Source organism: Zootoca vivipara, chromosome 5 (assembly GCF_965207765.1).
Source record: "Zootoca vivipara chromosome 5, rZooViv2.hap1.1, whole genome shotgun sequence".
Classification (NCBI taxonomy): domain Eukaryota; kingdom Metazoa; phylum Chordata; class Lepidosauria; order Squamata; family Lacertidae; genus Zootoca; species Zootoca vivipara.
The window spans coordinates 57,788,134-57,801,857 of record NC_142588.1 but is presented as its reverse complement, the minus strand read 5'-3'; the positions used below and the strand labels follow the sequence as shown (position 1 = coordinate 57,801,857).

Genomic DNA, 13,724 nt, shown 5'->3' with positions numbered 1-13,724 from the left:
GCTTTCCTTTGCCGAAACACTGAACAAGTGAACATGGTAGATAGGAGAACCAAAAGGCAATGTTTTGAAGGCAATAAAAACACCAGGAGGGGGAAGGACAAAATAGAGACCAGTACACCAACATCATCCTTTCACAGGCTTGGGTGCCATTCCAGTGCCTTGAGGGAAAGGATGTAAATGGACAATTGTAGCTCTCTAGTGCTCCCTTCTGGTTTCAACCTAAAATTGATTGGTGGATAAAGATGGAGCTTCAAATGAATAAAATGGAAACGAAGTGGATTAGGTTTCTTTCTTTTAAGAAAGAGGAAATCCCACAAGGATTATGAGCATAGCTGTGTTCATGGAATGCTAACATTTACTTCAGCTAGCCATTTACTTTAATTAGAGAAAAAGGCCAGAGAGGAAAAAAAGTTTGAAAGCAAGTGATTCCTGGTCTTCCTTAATGCTCTGTAGAAATACCACAGAAGCAGTTTTTGTTTGACTGAAACAAAGGCTCTCTGAGTGTGTCTCTGAGTAAATATTTGAGGTTAGGGATTAACTAGCATTCTCAGAGTCTGATGGCAGAAAAGTAGACAACTGTGATTCTCAGCTGGTGAAATCAGTAAGTCTTTTGGAAGGTTTTTTTCCAGTACTAATTCTCCTTTTTAAAACATTTTTTTAACCTAGTCAAAAACAGAAGAGGTAAAAAGTGGGAGAGATAACAGTGGGAAATCTGGAAAGAGAATCAGCAGTACATTTAGTGTGGCATTCTTCCCCAAATACATGCTTTGGGAACACAAAATGATATTAAAGACAGTAAAGCAACTTTGTGTTTTGCATAGGATTTTTTTTAGGAGGATGAATGTGCTACTGTTAAGGCTAAACATAAATTAGTTAATTATATAATGGGATCAGGAGTGGTGGCTGTGGAAAAAAATGTTCCAATGTCTGTAGAGTACATAAGGCTAAATATAAGTATGAAACTGTCCACCATACTATATATATGCCTGTGTAAACTATAATAGTTATAAATGTGGAACTGTATTAAATCTGAATACAAATATATAGTGTTATAGGAGCTTGTATTTCCTTAAAACAAATTGTCAGATCTTCGGTGGTTATTCTCTTAGGTGTGTAATGTGTTGTGCAATGTGGAGTATCTTTACCCTCTCGGTGTTTTCAGCTGCCTTCATATTGCCTAGTGGACATGAAGCCTCAGGTATATCCATCTTATTTCCTGCATTACTCTTTATCAAATACATTGTGTCCTATGAAATTTCTATGGGTACAATAGTAGGGGTGCAAGCCCCAGAGACAGTTGCATTCTCTCTCTATAGAATTCTCTTCAAAATAGTTTCAGATTACATAGGGAGTTAGAAGGTTGGTGCTTTCACTTGACATGGAAGCCAGTCTGGGCAAGGAGGGGTGTACAATAGAGTATATCACATTGCAAAGCATTGATAGGTAGGACCCAGCATTCACCATTTTGATAGTTTAGTGGCAGCCATGGCTACCAGTGTGTTTCTGGGCCTAGTTCAGAGTGCTGGTGCCCTAAACAGTTTGGAACTGGATTGTTTTGAAGACTGCCTTTACCCATATGGCTCTTCTCACTGGTGAAATTGGTTATGTTGGTGAACACAGGAGGCAGGGCATTCCTGGTGTTGACCCTGCAGGTGTGAAACATCTTTTCAGTTAATATTTCCCTGGCACCTTCAGATCTGGCATCCAAGACCTTAAAAACTTCATTTTTCACTGTTGACTTCCCTTAAGAGAATGTTGGTGATCTAATTCAACATCTTTCATATGTCTATTTGACTCCATTCACACAGTGCTTCATACTCTTATTGCTGTTCCTTCCTTTTATTTCTCTCAGAGTCACATCTCTCTGTGTGGGTTTAACCCTGAAAAGTGACTAATAAACAAACAAATTGCTAAAGTCAACATTTTTTTCTCCTTTCCAAGTTTTAGTGATCCCTCAGTATTTAGTGTTTACTATTTTAAACACTCTTCTCCCTCTCCTCTACACTGTGAATAAGTGTCTGCAGATAGCACAATGTTGCTATAAATGGCCCAGATGGATATTTTTGTTTTGTTTTGTTTTTCTGCCTGAAGTGTTTTATAGCAGCCGAGAAGCAAATCAAGTGCTGAAAATCCAGAAGCGGGCAAATAGTTTTTTGGAAGAATTAAAGCAGGGCTCATTGGAACGGGAATGCCGAGAGGAAGTATGTGATTTTGAGGAAGCCAGTGAAATATTTGAAACCAAGGAAGCAACAGTAAGTTATTGCTAAAGACTGGAAACTAAAAGCATTGAATCCCATTGCCACTTGAGGTAAGACAGAAAATGGCATCCCCTGCTGCGCCTCCTCCTCCTCCTCCTCCTCCTCCACCACCACCACCACCACCCCGTTGCCACCCGAGGTGACTAGATGCAGGCCAGGGAAGCCCCAGCACATTGTAGGCAGTGGGGGAGAAAAAGAGGCTGGAGAGGTGCAGGTGGTGGCAGCTGTGAATGGCAAATGCAGGAAATGGCAGCGGTGTGCTCCTTGTGGGCCCCAATCTCCTGCCCCTCCCAGCTCTCCCCAGCTTGCCCTGCCACCTGAGGCAACTGCCTCACTGAAGCTAATGGGTCAGCCATCCCTGTAAAGCAGTAATACGCTTCCCCAAATGCTGAATCTATTCAGCGTCATGTTTTTTTGTGCCAAATTGGGTAGGTGGTCTCCAATAATAATTTGTTCCAAGGGTGATGATTTTCCTATCTGCACCAAAAGGTTTTGTGACAGAATCCATATGGAATCAAGTATTAACCTAGATTTTGTTTCTTTACAGCAAGAGTTTTGGACAAAGTATGTTGGTAAGTAAAGAAGTTTCACCCCTTTGAGTGTAGTAGGAACTTCTGTCTTATTAGATGTGACTCTGAGACTTATTAGGACTATTAGGACTTATGTTTTATTAGGACTTTTCTACACATTTCCTTAATAGCGAGGTTTGCAGCACACCGGGAGATCTCTACCATTTAACCCTTGGGGGCGAGCAATGAGGTCACAGATTAGCCTATTACTTCTGTAGTCTGGAAGCAGAATTTCACTGTAAAGTTCCCCTGTGTCCTAAGCAAGTTAATGCTTTTGTGTCTGCTAATATTTTCTGTAGATGAAGCATAACCAAGAGAGCAAGTTTATATAATGGGGTGATGCAGTTTGCAAAGAGACATACGGCATATGGTCTGGGTTTCCCTGCAAATGTGTTTTTCAGATGGAGATATGTGTGAATCCAGCCCTTGTGACAATGGATCCTGTCGGGATGGCATTGGGCAATTTGACTGCATTTGTAACAAAGGCTGGGAGGGGCGCCAGTGCCAATATGGTAATATAATCTTCAATTCTCCATTTTACTATCAAAATGCAACTATTGTTCTTGTGTAAGGGGTTTCTCTATTCCTTCGAGCTCATATTGATAATACAACGATTTTGTATAGAATATGCATGCTGTTCTAAAGCCCTTTTCTCGATGTACACTATCTACAGAACTTGCAAATGGAAAAGTTACGCTTCTTTCTTTTTAGTAGTGGAAAGGTAAGAACATTCCCCCTGCAGTCAGGTTACTCCCTCCCCTCCATGAACAGGAGACACACAGGCTAACATACTACTAGCGCTCAGTTATCAACACATAAAGATAAAGGGTAAAGGGGCCCCCGGCCATCAGGTCCAGTCGTGTCCGACTGGGGTTGTGGCGCTCATCTCACTCTATAGGCCGAGGGAGCCAGCGTTTGTCCGCAGAAAGCTTCCGGGTCATGTGGCCAGCATGACAAAGCTGCTTCTGGCGAACAAGAGCAGGGCACGGAAACGCCATTTACCTTCCCGCCGGAGCGGTCCCTATTTATCTACTTGCACTTTGAGGTGCTTTCAAACTGCTAGGTGGGCAGGAGCTGGGACCGAGCAACGGGAACTCACCCCATTGCAGGGATTCGAACTGCCGACCTTCTGATCAGCAAGCCCTAGACACTGTGGTTTAACCCACAGCGCCACCTGGGTATCAACACATACTAGCTCTCTAATCCAGCATTAGTAGCGTGTCAGCCTGTCCCCAAGGTAATGCTGCAGAGGGAAAGGTCTTCCTTGTTTGGCACTTTTAAAAAAACAAATAAGCAAAAGGTTTGTGTTTGCTAAGGGCCATGGTGGTGGCAACTTTCTTCACGTAAGAGGTGTATATTGTGACTGGTAATCCAATTCACTCAGTACACATGCTTCTTCATATACTGTATAGGCTGTTATATCTATGTATGTATTGCGTTGGGGCAGGAGCCACAGACCCACTAAAAACAGGGTGGGCAGCATACAAGTAGAAAGCAATTCTCCGGCCTGAGAAGAGTTTTGAAACTACAGATTGAGCTATCTGACAGCCACCTGATCCTAGCCTGACCCACAGTTCAAAGGCGCCCCTCTTTAGGTGGGTGCCTGCCTGTAATGGGCAGCTTCTCACTTCAGGTGAGCTTGGAAGGACAAGCTATGAATCTGCAGCTCGTGGTGACAGAGGTTCACTCAGTGATGTTTCTGTTTGCATATTGTTTGGGAAAGGGAGGATTCAGTAGATTTTGCCTTTAAATGCAAACTAAATCAAATCCCTCCCCTATTTCCAACTGCAACACAGTCAAGTTAGTTCTCCTGTTGAGTTTGGATTTTTTACCCCAGTAGTTCACTGCGAGGAGAGCCATTATTTCCAGCACAGCTCACCGGGTTCAGAAAGTTGATGCTGCGTCATAAGAGAGGAAGGAGACAAATGTTCAATGATGAAAAGAATAAGTTCAACCCTCAAATAGTTCCTTTCCTGCACAGTTTAAGAGGAGAAGGTTGAGTGACATAAATAGCTCCTTCAAGGGATAGGCCTGCCTCCTTTCAACATGTATTTTACTTCTTTTGATGCCCAGTGGTTGCCTACACCAACTGTTCAATTTCCAATGGTGGCTGTGAACATTTCTGTAATGAGGGCCAGCAAGACAATGACCAGTACCGCTACTGCAGTTGTGCTTCAGGCTATCGGCTGGCTGATGATTCTACTTCTTGTGAACCTGTTGGTAAGAAAGATGGATAAGCACGAGCTTGGCTTTTTAAATCAGAGGCAGCCACATTATTTAAGGCATAATTTTATACAGTGGTACCTCGGTTTACGATCGCTGCGGTTTGCAATTGATTGGTTTGCGAACGCCGCGGACCCGGAAGTGCTTACATCCGCGACACGCGGATGCGCAGAAGCAACCTGCACAGCGTGCGCATGCGCAGAAGTGCTCTATCGGCGCTTTGCGCATGCGCAGAAGAGGCACTCCATTTACGGACTGCTCGGGGAGCAACTGGCTCCCCGGAACCAATTGCGTCCGTAAACCGAGGTACCACTGTAATTCAGTCTCTTTGCAATATGGGGTGTCGGTCCCGCTGCGCCAACCTTCCTTCTTCCTGTTCAGTGGCCTGTGGCATCGTGGAATATCCGTGGAATAATAATAATAATTTATTATTTATACCTCATTCATCTGGCTGGGTTTCCCCAGCCACTCTGGGCAGCTCCCAACAGAATATAAAAAATACAATAAGACATCAAACATTAAAAACTGTTAGCATTTTCACCCCTCCCAATGTGAGAATCAGATGATAGTCTCCAGAGAGAGAAGTGGGCGGGAACTGTTCCTTCACTAAATTGCCTTCCTGACTCTGCTAATTTAGTGGGGTGTGGTATTGCTATGTTGTTCTGTAGCTGTTGTGAGTAGTTCCGGCTCTCTGTTATGCTGTGTGTTTGCAATGAGAGCTGTTTGTAACTTTCACACAGCCTATGTATATATTCTGTAAATACGCATTAGCTTGAAGTAATAAAAGAGGATTAAAAACCTCTACTGCAGTATCCATTGTTTATTGAAGCAGAAGTTTGTGCTCACAATATATCCAGTTGTGGGTCCAGGGTAGCAAAGGCGGATTTAAGCTGAAGGTGTTCCAGTCGTCCTGTTAGCCCAGTCGGGCAAAAGAGGGACTGAAGACGTGGATAGATCCTGGCACAAAATCCACAAATAAATTTATTATTTATACCTCATTCATCTGGCTGGGTTTCCCCAGCCACTCTGGGCAGCTCCCAACAGAATATAAAAAATACAATAAGACATCAAACATTAAAAACTTCCTGATACAGGGCTGCCTTCAGATGTCTTCTAAAAGTTATGTAGTTCTTTATTTCTTTGACATCTGAAAGGGGGGGTGTTCCACAGAGCAGGCGCCACTACCCAGAAGGCCCTCTGCCTGGTTCCCTGTAACCTCACTTCTCGCGGTGAGGGAATTGCCAGAAGGCCCTCAGAGCTGGACCTCAGTGTCTGGGCTGAACGATGGGGGTGGAGACGCTCCTTCAGGTATACTGGGCCTCTAAATACTCTAAATTCAGTAGTACTGCCTCTCTAGCTGCATTCACAAGTATTTAATTGTTACTATGAAGTATAAGAAAGGAAATGAGGGCAGGCCTACCCTTAGGCAAAATGAGGGAGCCAACTCAAGTGGATGCCAGATACCCACAACCCATGCTATGCTGCTGTGGGAGCGTAAAAAAAAAATACTTTTTTTTTACACAGACAGCTTTATTGTGGTCCATAGACCCAAAATACACAGGACAACAATAGTGTGTGTGGGGGGGGGGTATATGTTCAGGAAGTACAATGCACATAGATTCGGGGGGGGGGCTGCCATTTTGCAAATAGGAATTAGCTCATGCTTAGATGAGTTCCAGTGCATCCTAAACATGTGTGCGCACAGATGCCTCCCCTGATGTCCACAGTGTCCCCTCTCCCTGCTGAAATTAGATTTAAAAGAAGGGTGGCATGGTGGCCTTTAGTGGGGTGGGATCTGTATGTCCTGCCTTTTATCTGTATAGCTGTATTTTTGGAATTTTATTGGATGTCTTTAATTTGGGTCACCCTGTGAGGGGGAAAACCTAATAATAATACATATAAAATTAGGTTGTAGAATTCTGGACTCTACCATGTAAGACTTCAGGTGGGGTAATGTATTCCCCCGTTTCTAATAAGAAAAAGAAAAAGAACTTCCCTGCATGTAGTAAATTGGCATATTCGGGTGGTGATGGGCTGTTGCTAAAAATATCTCCGGCCGGGTTATGTACAATATGCAATTAGTTTTGTTTTTCTTAATGGGTGCACTGAAAAATATTAAAGTCCTCATGCAATCTGAAGTGGTAGAGTCCAGAATTTTACCACCATGTTGAATGGCTCTGAGGCATATTTCAGATTCTCTGGATTGTGGATTCTTCCAAGTGGAGGTTCAATTTGGGAATAGAAAATTGGACACAAGGTTGACATGTTTTTACTTACTTGATTTCCCCGTGAAAGGGTAACTCTTGGTTAAATGGCATTCTGATGACAACATTGTATGGATGCTGGTGGCAGGGGGAACCGCTCACATGCATGAACCTCACAGATCCTATAATAAATGTATTATTGTTTTATTTACTAGATTTATATCCTACCCTTCCTCCCAAGGAAGCCCGCAGCAGCAAACATATGAATAATAAAATGTTCTTATTTGGCATAAAAGAGGCTAAGATTCTGTGTGTGTTGGCAAAGCATTTAGTTCTGCTCTCAAAGGTACCAAAGGTGTTAAACAAACAAACAAACACAACTTAAAACATTTTAGTGTGTTATATTATTGCTATGGATTCCTTATAAAGCCAAAAGAATTCAGGATTTCTCACAGCTTGAGCTAATGAGAAATTGGGAAGGAGGTAGCTTAGATAATTTATACAACTTCCAGAAATCAGCAAAGTAGCTTTGAAGGCTGGGCTAGATTCTTTTTGATGTAAAGTGATAGAAATTGTACAGACCTTCCTAGGTTATCCTTCATCTTGTCTTTTTTTTTACAGTGGAGTTTGCCTGTGGAAAAGTCCAGGATTTCAGCTATAAGACTGCTAAAGTAATTGGGGGAAGACCTGGAAGAAAAGGACAGAGTCCCTGGCAGGTAAGAACTAATAAAAAATATTCAGCCTTTGAATGGGCTTGTCAGGCCCTGCTGCTTCTATCAGTCTCAATAATTGTCAGAACCCCAGGGGTGTCTCTTATTTTCAGAGACCACCTGGTGAGCCCTTGTTCTCATACTTCTGGCTGCTCATATGATCATCGATCCCACCTGCATGTATTATTTCTTCAGGTGAGTGCTCTTTTTTACCCTCTTCTGTCCCGGCTTTCACTGGTGGATGCAGTAATTGGACTCTCAGCTCAGTTTTTGCCAAAGACTTTAATGCATCGATCTCTGTAAGTAAGTTTATGAGGTGCATCAGAAAGACATCTGAAAAGACATCTGAAAATGTTTGTCATTCTAGAACTAGAACAGCAACTTGAGTATATGGGGGATGCCTCCAGATTGTCAGTATTTTGTTGGTGGGATTCATATGCGTCCTGAAAATTTTAGCTTTGCACAATTATAGTGAATTAAAGTGTTCTGTCGCCCTAGCACAACAAGCCTACTTTTAAAAAGAAACAGACTTTTTGCAGTTAGGAAATGCATTGAAAAGTGTGGGATGAACAATGGGAAGACATATAAATGCCTTGCAAGTAAATCAGAATAAATGAATGCTGATGAATGCTCTTATAACCTTCCCACAAACAAATTGGAACAAATACTTATGAGGAACGGCTTAGGGAGCTGGGTATGTTTAGCCTGGAGAAGAGAAGGTCAAGGGGTGATATGATAGCCATGTTCAAATATATAAAAGGATGTCATATAGAGGAGGGAGAAAGGTTGTTTTCTGCTGCTCCAGAGAAGCGGACACGGAGCAATGGATTCAAACTACAAGAAAGAAGATTCCACCTAAACATTAGGAAGAACTTCCTGACAGTAAGAGCTGTTCGGCAGTGGAATTTGCTACCAAGGAGTGTGGTGGAGTCTCCTTCTTTGGAGGTCTTTAAGCAGAGGCTTGACAGGCATATGTCAAGAATGCTTTGGTGGTGTTTCCTGCTTGGCAGGGGGTTGGACTGGATGGCCTTTGTGGTCTCTTCCAACTCTGTGATTCTATGATTCTAAATACTCAGTAAAGGTCGGATACAATCTAAACTCCACGTAAGCTTTGTGCAAGCAAGTCAGGAGGAATGCTGCATAAACAGCTCATATGGAGGAACCTAAGTTGGTAGAATAATCAGCACAGATGTATTGGACATACGCAGTCAAGGATGCATGAATGAAGTCAATAGCTTTCTTCCTCTTCTTTGTTGCAGGTTATGCTGAGCAATAGTGCAGGCAGATTTTTGTGTGGTGGTGTTCTCATTCACCCCACCTGGGTGCTGACAGCTGCACATTGTTTGAAAAGCCTACGGACAGTCAAACTGACATTTGGTGAGGAGAATCATCACTGCATAAAACCTTCAATCGATACTATTTAAATTCTTTCAAACTAAGTAATGCCCAAGCCATAGATGCAGGGAGTATGGTCCAGGCTAGACTGAAAAGGCTAAACATGGGGACTGGTACTAACACATGTGATTAGATATAAAGATCTGGCCACCTCTTGGTGAAATTATGGAAGTTACTGTACTGACATAAAGGGAATAAAAATTCTATCTTGGGTTTGTGCTGCTTTGGAAAGACAGCAGAAGGAATTAAATTCTGAAAATTCTATGCCAGACTTCCCCAAACTGCGGCCCTCCAGATGTTTTGGCCTACATCTCCCATGATCCCTAGCTAACAGGACCAGTGGTCAGGGATGATGGGAATTGTAGTCCAAAACATCTGGAGGGCCGAAGTTTGGGGGTGCCTGTTCTATGCCTTCTTGAATCTGTATTGAGTAGGGATGGAATTTATACATCAGCAAATCACATGGTAAAACATTGCAGCTATGGGTTCTGCATGCTGGCATGACTGCTGGTGCTTGTATAATAATAATAATAATAATAATAATAATAATAATAATAATAATAATAATAATAATAATAAATATATTATTTATGCCCCGCCCATCTGGCCGGGTTCCCCCAGCCACTCTGGGCAGCTTCCAACAAAACATTACAATACAGAAATCAAACATTAAAAGCTTCCCTAAACAGGGCTGCCTTGAGATGCCTTCTAAAGGTCTGGTAATTGTTGTTCTCTTTGACCTCTGGTGGGAGGGCATTCCACAGGGTGGGTGCCACTACCGAGAAGGCCCTCTGCCTGGTTCCCTGTAACTTGGCTTCTCATAGTGAGGGAACCGCCAGAAGACCCTCGGCGCTGGACCTCAGTGTCCGGGCAGAACGATGGGGGTGGAGACGCTCCTTCAGGTATGACAAAGGCCTTTTGAGATTAGAGGAAAGACTAGCAAAGGGGGGCATGTTAGAGGTTATAAATTTTTGCATGATGTAGAAAGGAGAGAGTGTTTCTCCCTCTCTCAAAATAGTTCAATACTTCCTTATACAGTGCATCTTTAAACTATTGAATTCACTCTCACAGGATGCCGTGATAGCCATCAATTTTGGTGACTTCAAAAGAAGCTTAAACAAATTCATGTTAGTTAAGTCCTCCCTCGATTGTAGAAGGAAGTATACCTCTGAATACAAGTTGCTGGGAATTGCAGCAGGGGAGCGTGCTGTTACATTTAAGTCTTGCTTGTGGTCTTTCAGTAGGCATCTCTTGACCCCTCTGACAACAGGATCCTGGACTAGGCGGGCCTTTGGCCTGATCCAGCAGAGCTCTTGTTGCATCCCAATGTTCTCACTGTTAAAAATCCCCAGAAAAAAAACAGTATTTCTGGAAGATAGCTAGTCAGGCATTTCTCCCTGATGTATTGCTTTCTATATGCAGGAAGGGCACATTCAAGCATATGATCTCTGACCTCTAGTTTTAAGTAGTATAGCCCTGCAGTGCACAAAACCATTCTTCTTATTCACTGCTTGCTTTTGAACTGTAAGAATCCTGCACACACTATTTTCCCCAGCCTCTCCCTGGCCATGATCCAATCCAAATCTGGATATATATTTGCACGCTCTTCTCTTCTTCCTCTATGTGAAGGCAGCCCTGTTTAGGGAAGCTTTTAAAGTTTAACAGACCATTGTATTTTAATATTTTGTTGGAAGCCGCCCAGAGTGGCTGGGAAAACACAGCCAGATGGGCGGGGTATAAATAAAAAATTATTATTATTATTATTATTATTATTATTATGGTACAAGCTCACTGTTACAAGTACAGTGTGGTATACAGTTCTGCTGAATGTACCCAAATTCTGCAGGGAAATGAACCTTTTATATTCTACACATAAATTCTGCAGGCATGCAGGCCCCTTTTAATACTGCCACTTGTTCCTGTTATGGATTTTGATTTTGCTGAGTCTGAAATGCAAGAAAGAAATACTACCTCTTCTTTATGAGTTCTGCTCAGGTATTTTGAGAGAGGTAAGGTTGGCTTAGATCCCAAGACAAAGGACACTTTCCAAGGTTCCCTTTTGCCCTTACAGGTAAATATTATCGCCGGCGAACAGAAGAAAGTGAGCAAACTATTTTTGCAGACAAGTTATTGCCTCATGAAAACTACTCTGAACAGACCTCTGAAAATGACATTGCACTGCTGCACCTACAACGCCCGGTTCTTGTCAACAAGTTCACAATTCCTATTTGCCTGCCTTCCAAGAAGCTGGCAGAGCACTTGGAGAGAGAAGAGACACAGGCTGTGGTGACAGGCTGGGGGAGCCAGAGTGAGGACTCCAAGGTGAATTACTCCTCTGTTCTCAACTATATTGAAATCCCTGTGGCACCACGAAATGACTGTGTCAATTCTATGTTGAATACTGTCTCAGAAAACATGCTCTGTGCAGGGATACTGGGAGATAACCGGGATTCCTGTCATGGAGACAGTGGTGGCCCTATGATCACCAAATTCAAGAACACTTGGTTCCTAATTGGGCTTGTGAGCTGGGGAGAAGGCTGTGGAGCAACCGATAACTTTGGGATTTACACCAGAGTCAGTGCATATTTTGACTGGATCTATCAGCAAATGAAAGATAGCATACTCTCACCAAACCCTGTCCCTGTCCTAATAGAAGTATGAGGGACCCCTTTGGCAGTACACTCAGTATGCCCATTGTCTTCTGCTAATAAATACAGAGTATACAAAGTGGGTATGTGTTGTGTGTTGCATTTCTTAAATGAGGAGGTGGGCACATTATTTGGTTCCAAGGCCACAAGCAGGAGTGGCAGGTTGTTGGGAGCCACATGCCAATCACTGCACCCACAGCCACCTACATAACACATGTGTGGGGCAGAGTTTGTTGCTATTGTCCATAACACCATCTCTTTAACCAGAAACCTCTTGACCTTGGAACAGGCTTAGAAGGTCTGTTCAGCCACAGAGACAGATTGGAGATGCTGCTGTTCTACTGACCGCCTTGTAACCCATTGGCATCACTGGTCAGGCTGACCAAGGTAGTCTCTTGTGCACATTCAGCTTTATGTGCCCGGCAAAAAGAAAATTAAAAAGGAGGAGGAAACGGGGTGGGTGTCTGGGGAAAATGACTTTGGCAATCCTATCTGCCATTGCACACAGTGTATTTTGACTTTGCGTGAGTTTGGCTTCATGCGCTATTCCTGGAACGTAACCCCCATGTAAGTTGCATGTTTACTGTACTTAAGAACTGTGAACCCTGCGGGGAGGGCAGAAGAGGGGAAGGTCGGATTATTCCTGAAGAGACTGTTAAGAGCCAAAAGAATTTTGTTGTCTTGATGTTTACATTTTACATTTCTTGCTTTCATTGTAGTATTTTTAGAACTCTCTCTCCCCAGAGAGGTTTGACTCCATGTTTATTCTCTTTCTATTTGCCTGGGCCTTTTTAATTTTGTGATTTGCTTTTATGCTGGATTTTTATTGCCTCTTGCAATTTTCTATGTTTTCTAGTTGCTTTATCACTGAGCAAGCCTCTGAAAATGCTTTGAAAATAATTATCCTATCCTATCCTATCATATCAATACCTGCCTAGAGTGCCTGAGGGAAAGACTGTTTCTCAGCGCACAGTAAATAATATATTCTGTCCCCCAGTTCCCAAATGTCAAATATTTAACAGCGTGGGTTTCTGCTATAAGCCAAAAACATTTTTAAAAAAATAACTGTGGCTCTGGGGAAGAAGTACATTTGCCTTCCAGAAAACATTTTTTTTGTCCGCAAATAGTAGATGCATAGAAAGTTTGGTGCAAAAGTTCACAATGCCTTCAGAAGACCTGATTGTGGAAAGCATTTCAGGCAATGGTTTATTTATTTAAAGTCTTGATATCTTAATCATATTTCTAGAGTGGTTCACAAAAAATAATCAAACAATTAAAATGTAAATAACAAAAGAAGAGGAAGCTAAAAGCCACCAAATTATAATAGCACCATAAAACTGAGGGAAGGGTTAGCAACCAGTCAAACCTATCTGGTTTAGCAGAGAGTTTAAGGGGGAGGCCCAGAATTCTGTCTCTTGGTGTGCTTAGGACTGAGACATGGCGGGCGAGGGAGTTGCTGCAGTGACCTGTAACACCTGTGCCATGTTTGTCATTCTGCCAGAGAACAAGCAACAGTACACTTGTAGCAAGTGCAAGCTGGTTGTCTTGCTGGAAGAGAAGGTGCAGCAACTTGAGGCCTCAGGCCTGCCTAGCCACACCTCAAGCAACAGGACAACATGCAGAGTTACCTGATAGAGCTGAGTTGACTGAGATTGAGCACCAAGATAGATGGGGTGCCCCCAGGGTGGAGAAAGCTCGCCCATTGCAAGAGTCTAAC

At 42.8% G+C, this 13,724-nt stretch overlaps 1 protein-coding gene across 1 annotated transcript; it reads left to right on the top strand.

The window, feature by feature from the left end:
- Positions 1–469: 469 nt before the first annotated feature.
- PROC (protein C, inactivator of coagulation factors Va and VIIIa) lies at positions 470–13,059 on the top strand. Its single transcript, XM_088669708.1, has 9 exons — positions 470–601; positions 1,110–1,198; positions 2,092–2,252; positions 2,806–2,830; positions 3,229–3,339; positions 4,901–5,047; positions 7,876–7,970; positions 9,224–9,341; positions 11,431–13,059. The coding sequence occupies exons 2-9, from the start codon at positions 1,117–1,119 to the stop codon at positions 12,018–12,020; spliced, it is 1,329 nt and encodes a 442-aa protein (XP_088525834.1). The 5' UTR covers positions 470–601; positions 1,110–1,116; the 3' UTR covers positions 12,021–13,059.
- The last annotated feature ends 665 nt before the right edge of the window (positions 13,060–13,724 follow it).

Bases quoted from the DNA above. Each gene is read 5' to 3' on its own strand.
- PROC (XM_088669708.1), top strand. From the start codon at position 1,117: ATGTGTTGTGCAATGTGGAGTATCTTTACCCTCTCGGTGTTTTCAGCT. The intron at 1,199-2,091 runs GTATATCCATCT...TTCTGCCTGAAG, and splicing joins TAGTGGACATGAAGCCTCAG to TGTTTTATAGCAGCCGAGAA. The intron at 3,340-4,900 runs GTAATATAATCT...TTTGATGCCCAG, and splicing joins GGGGCGCCAGTGCCAATATG to TGGTTGCCTACACCAACTGT.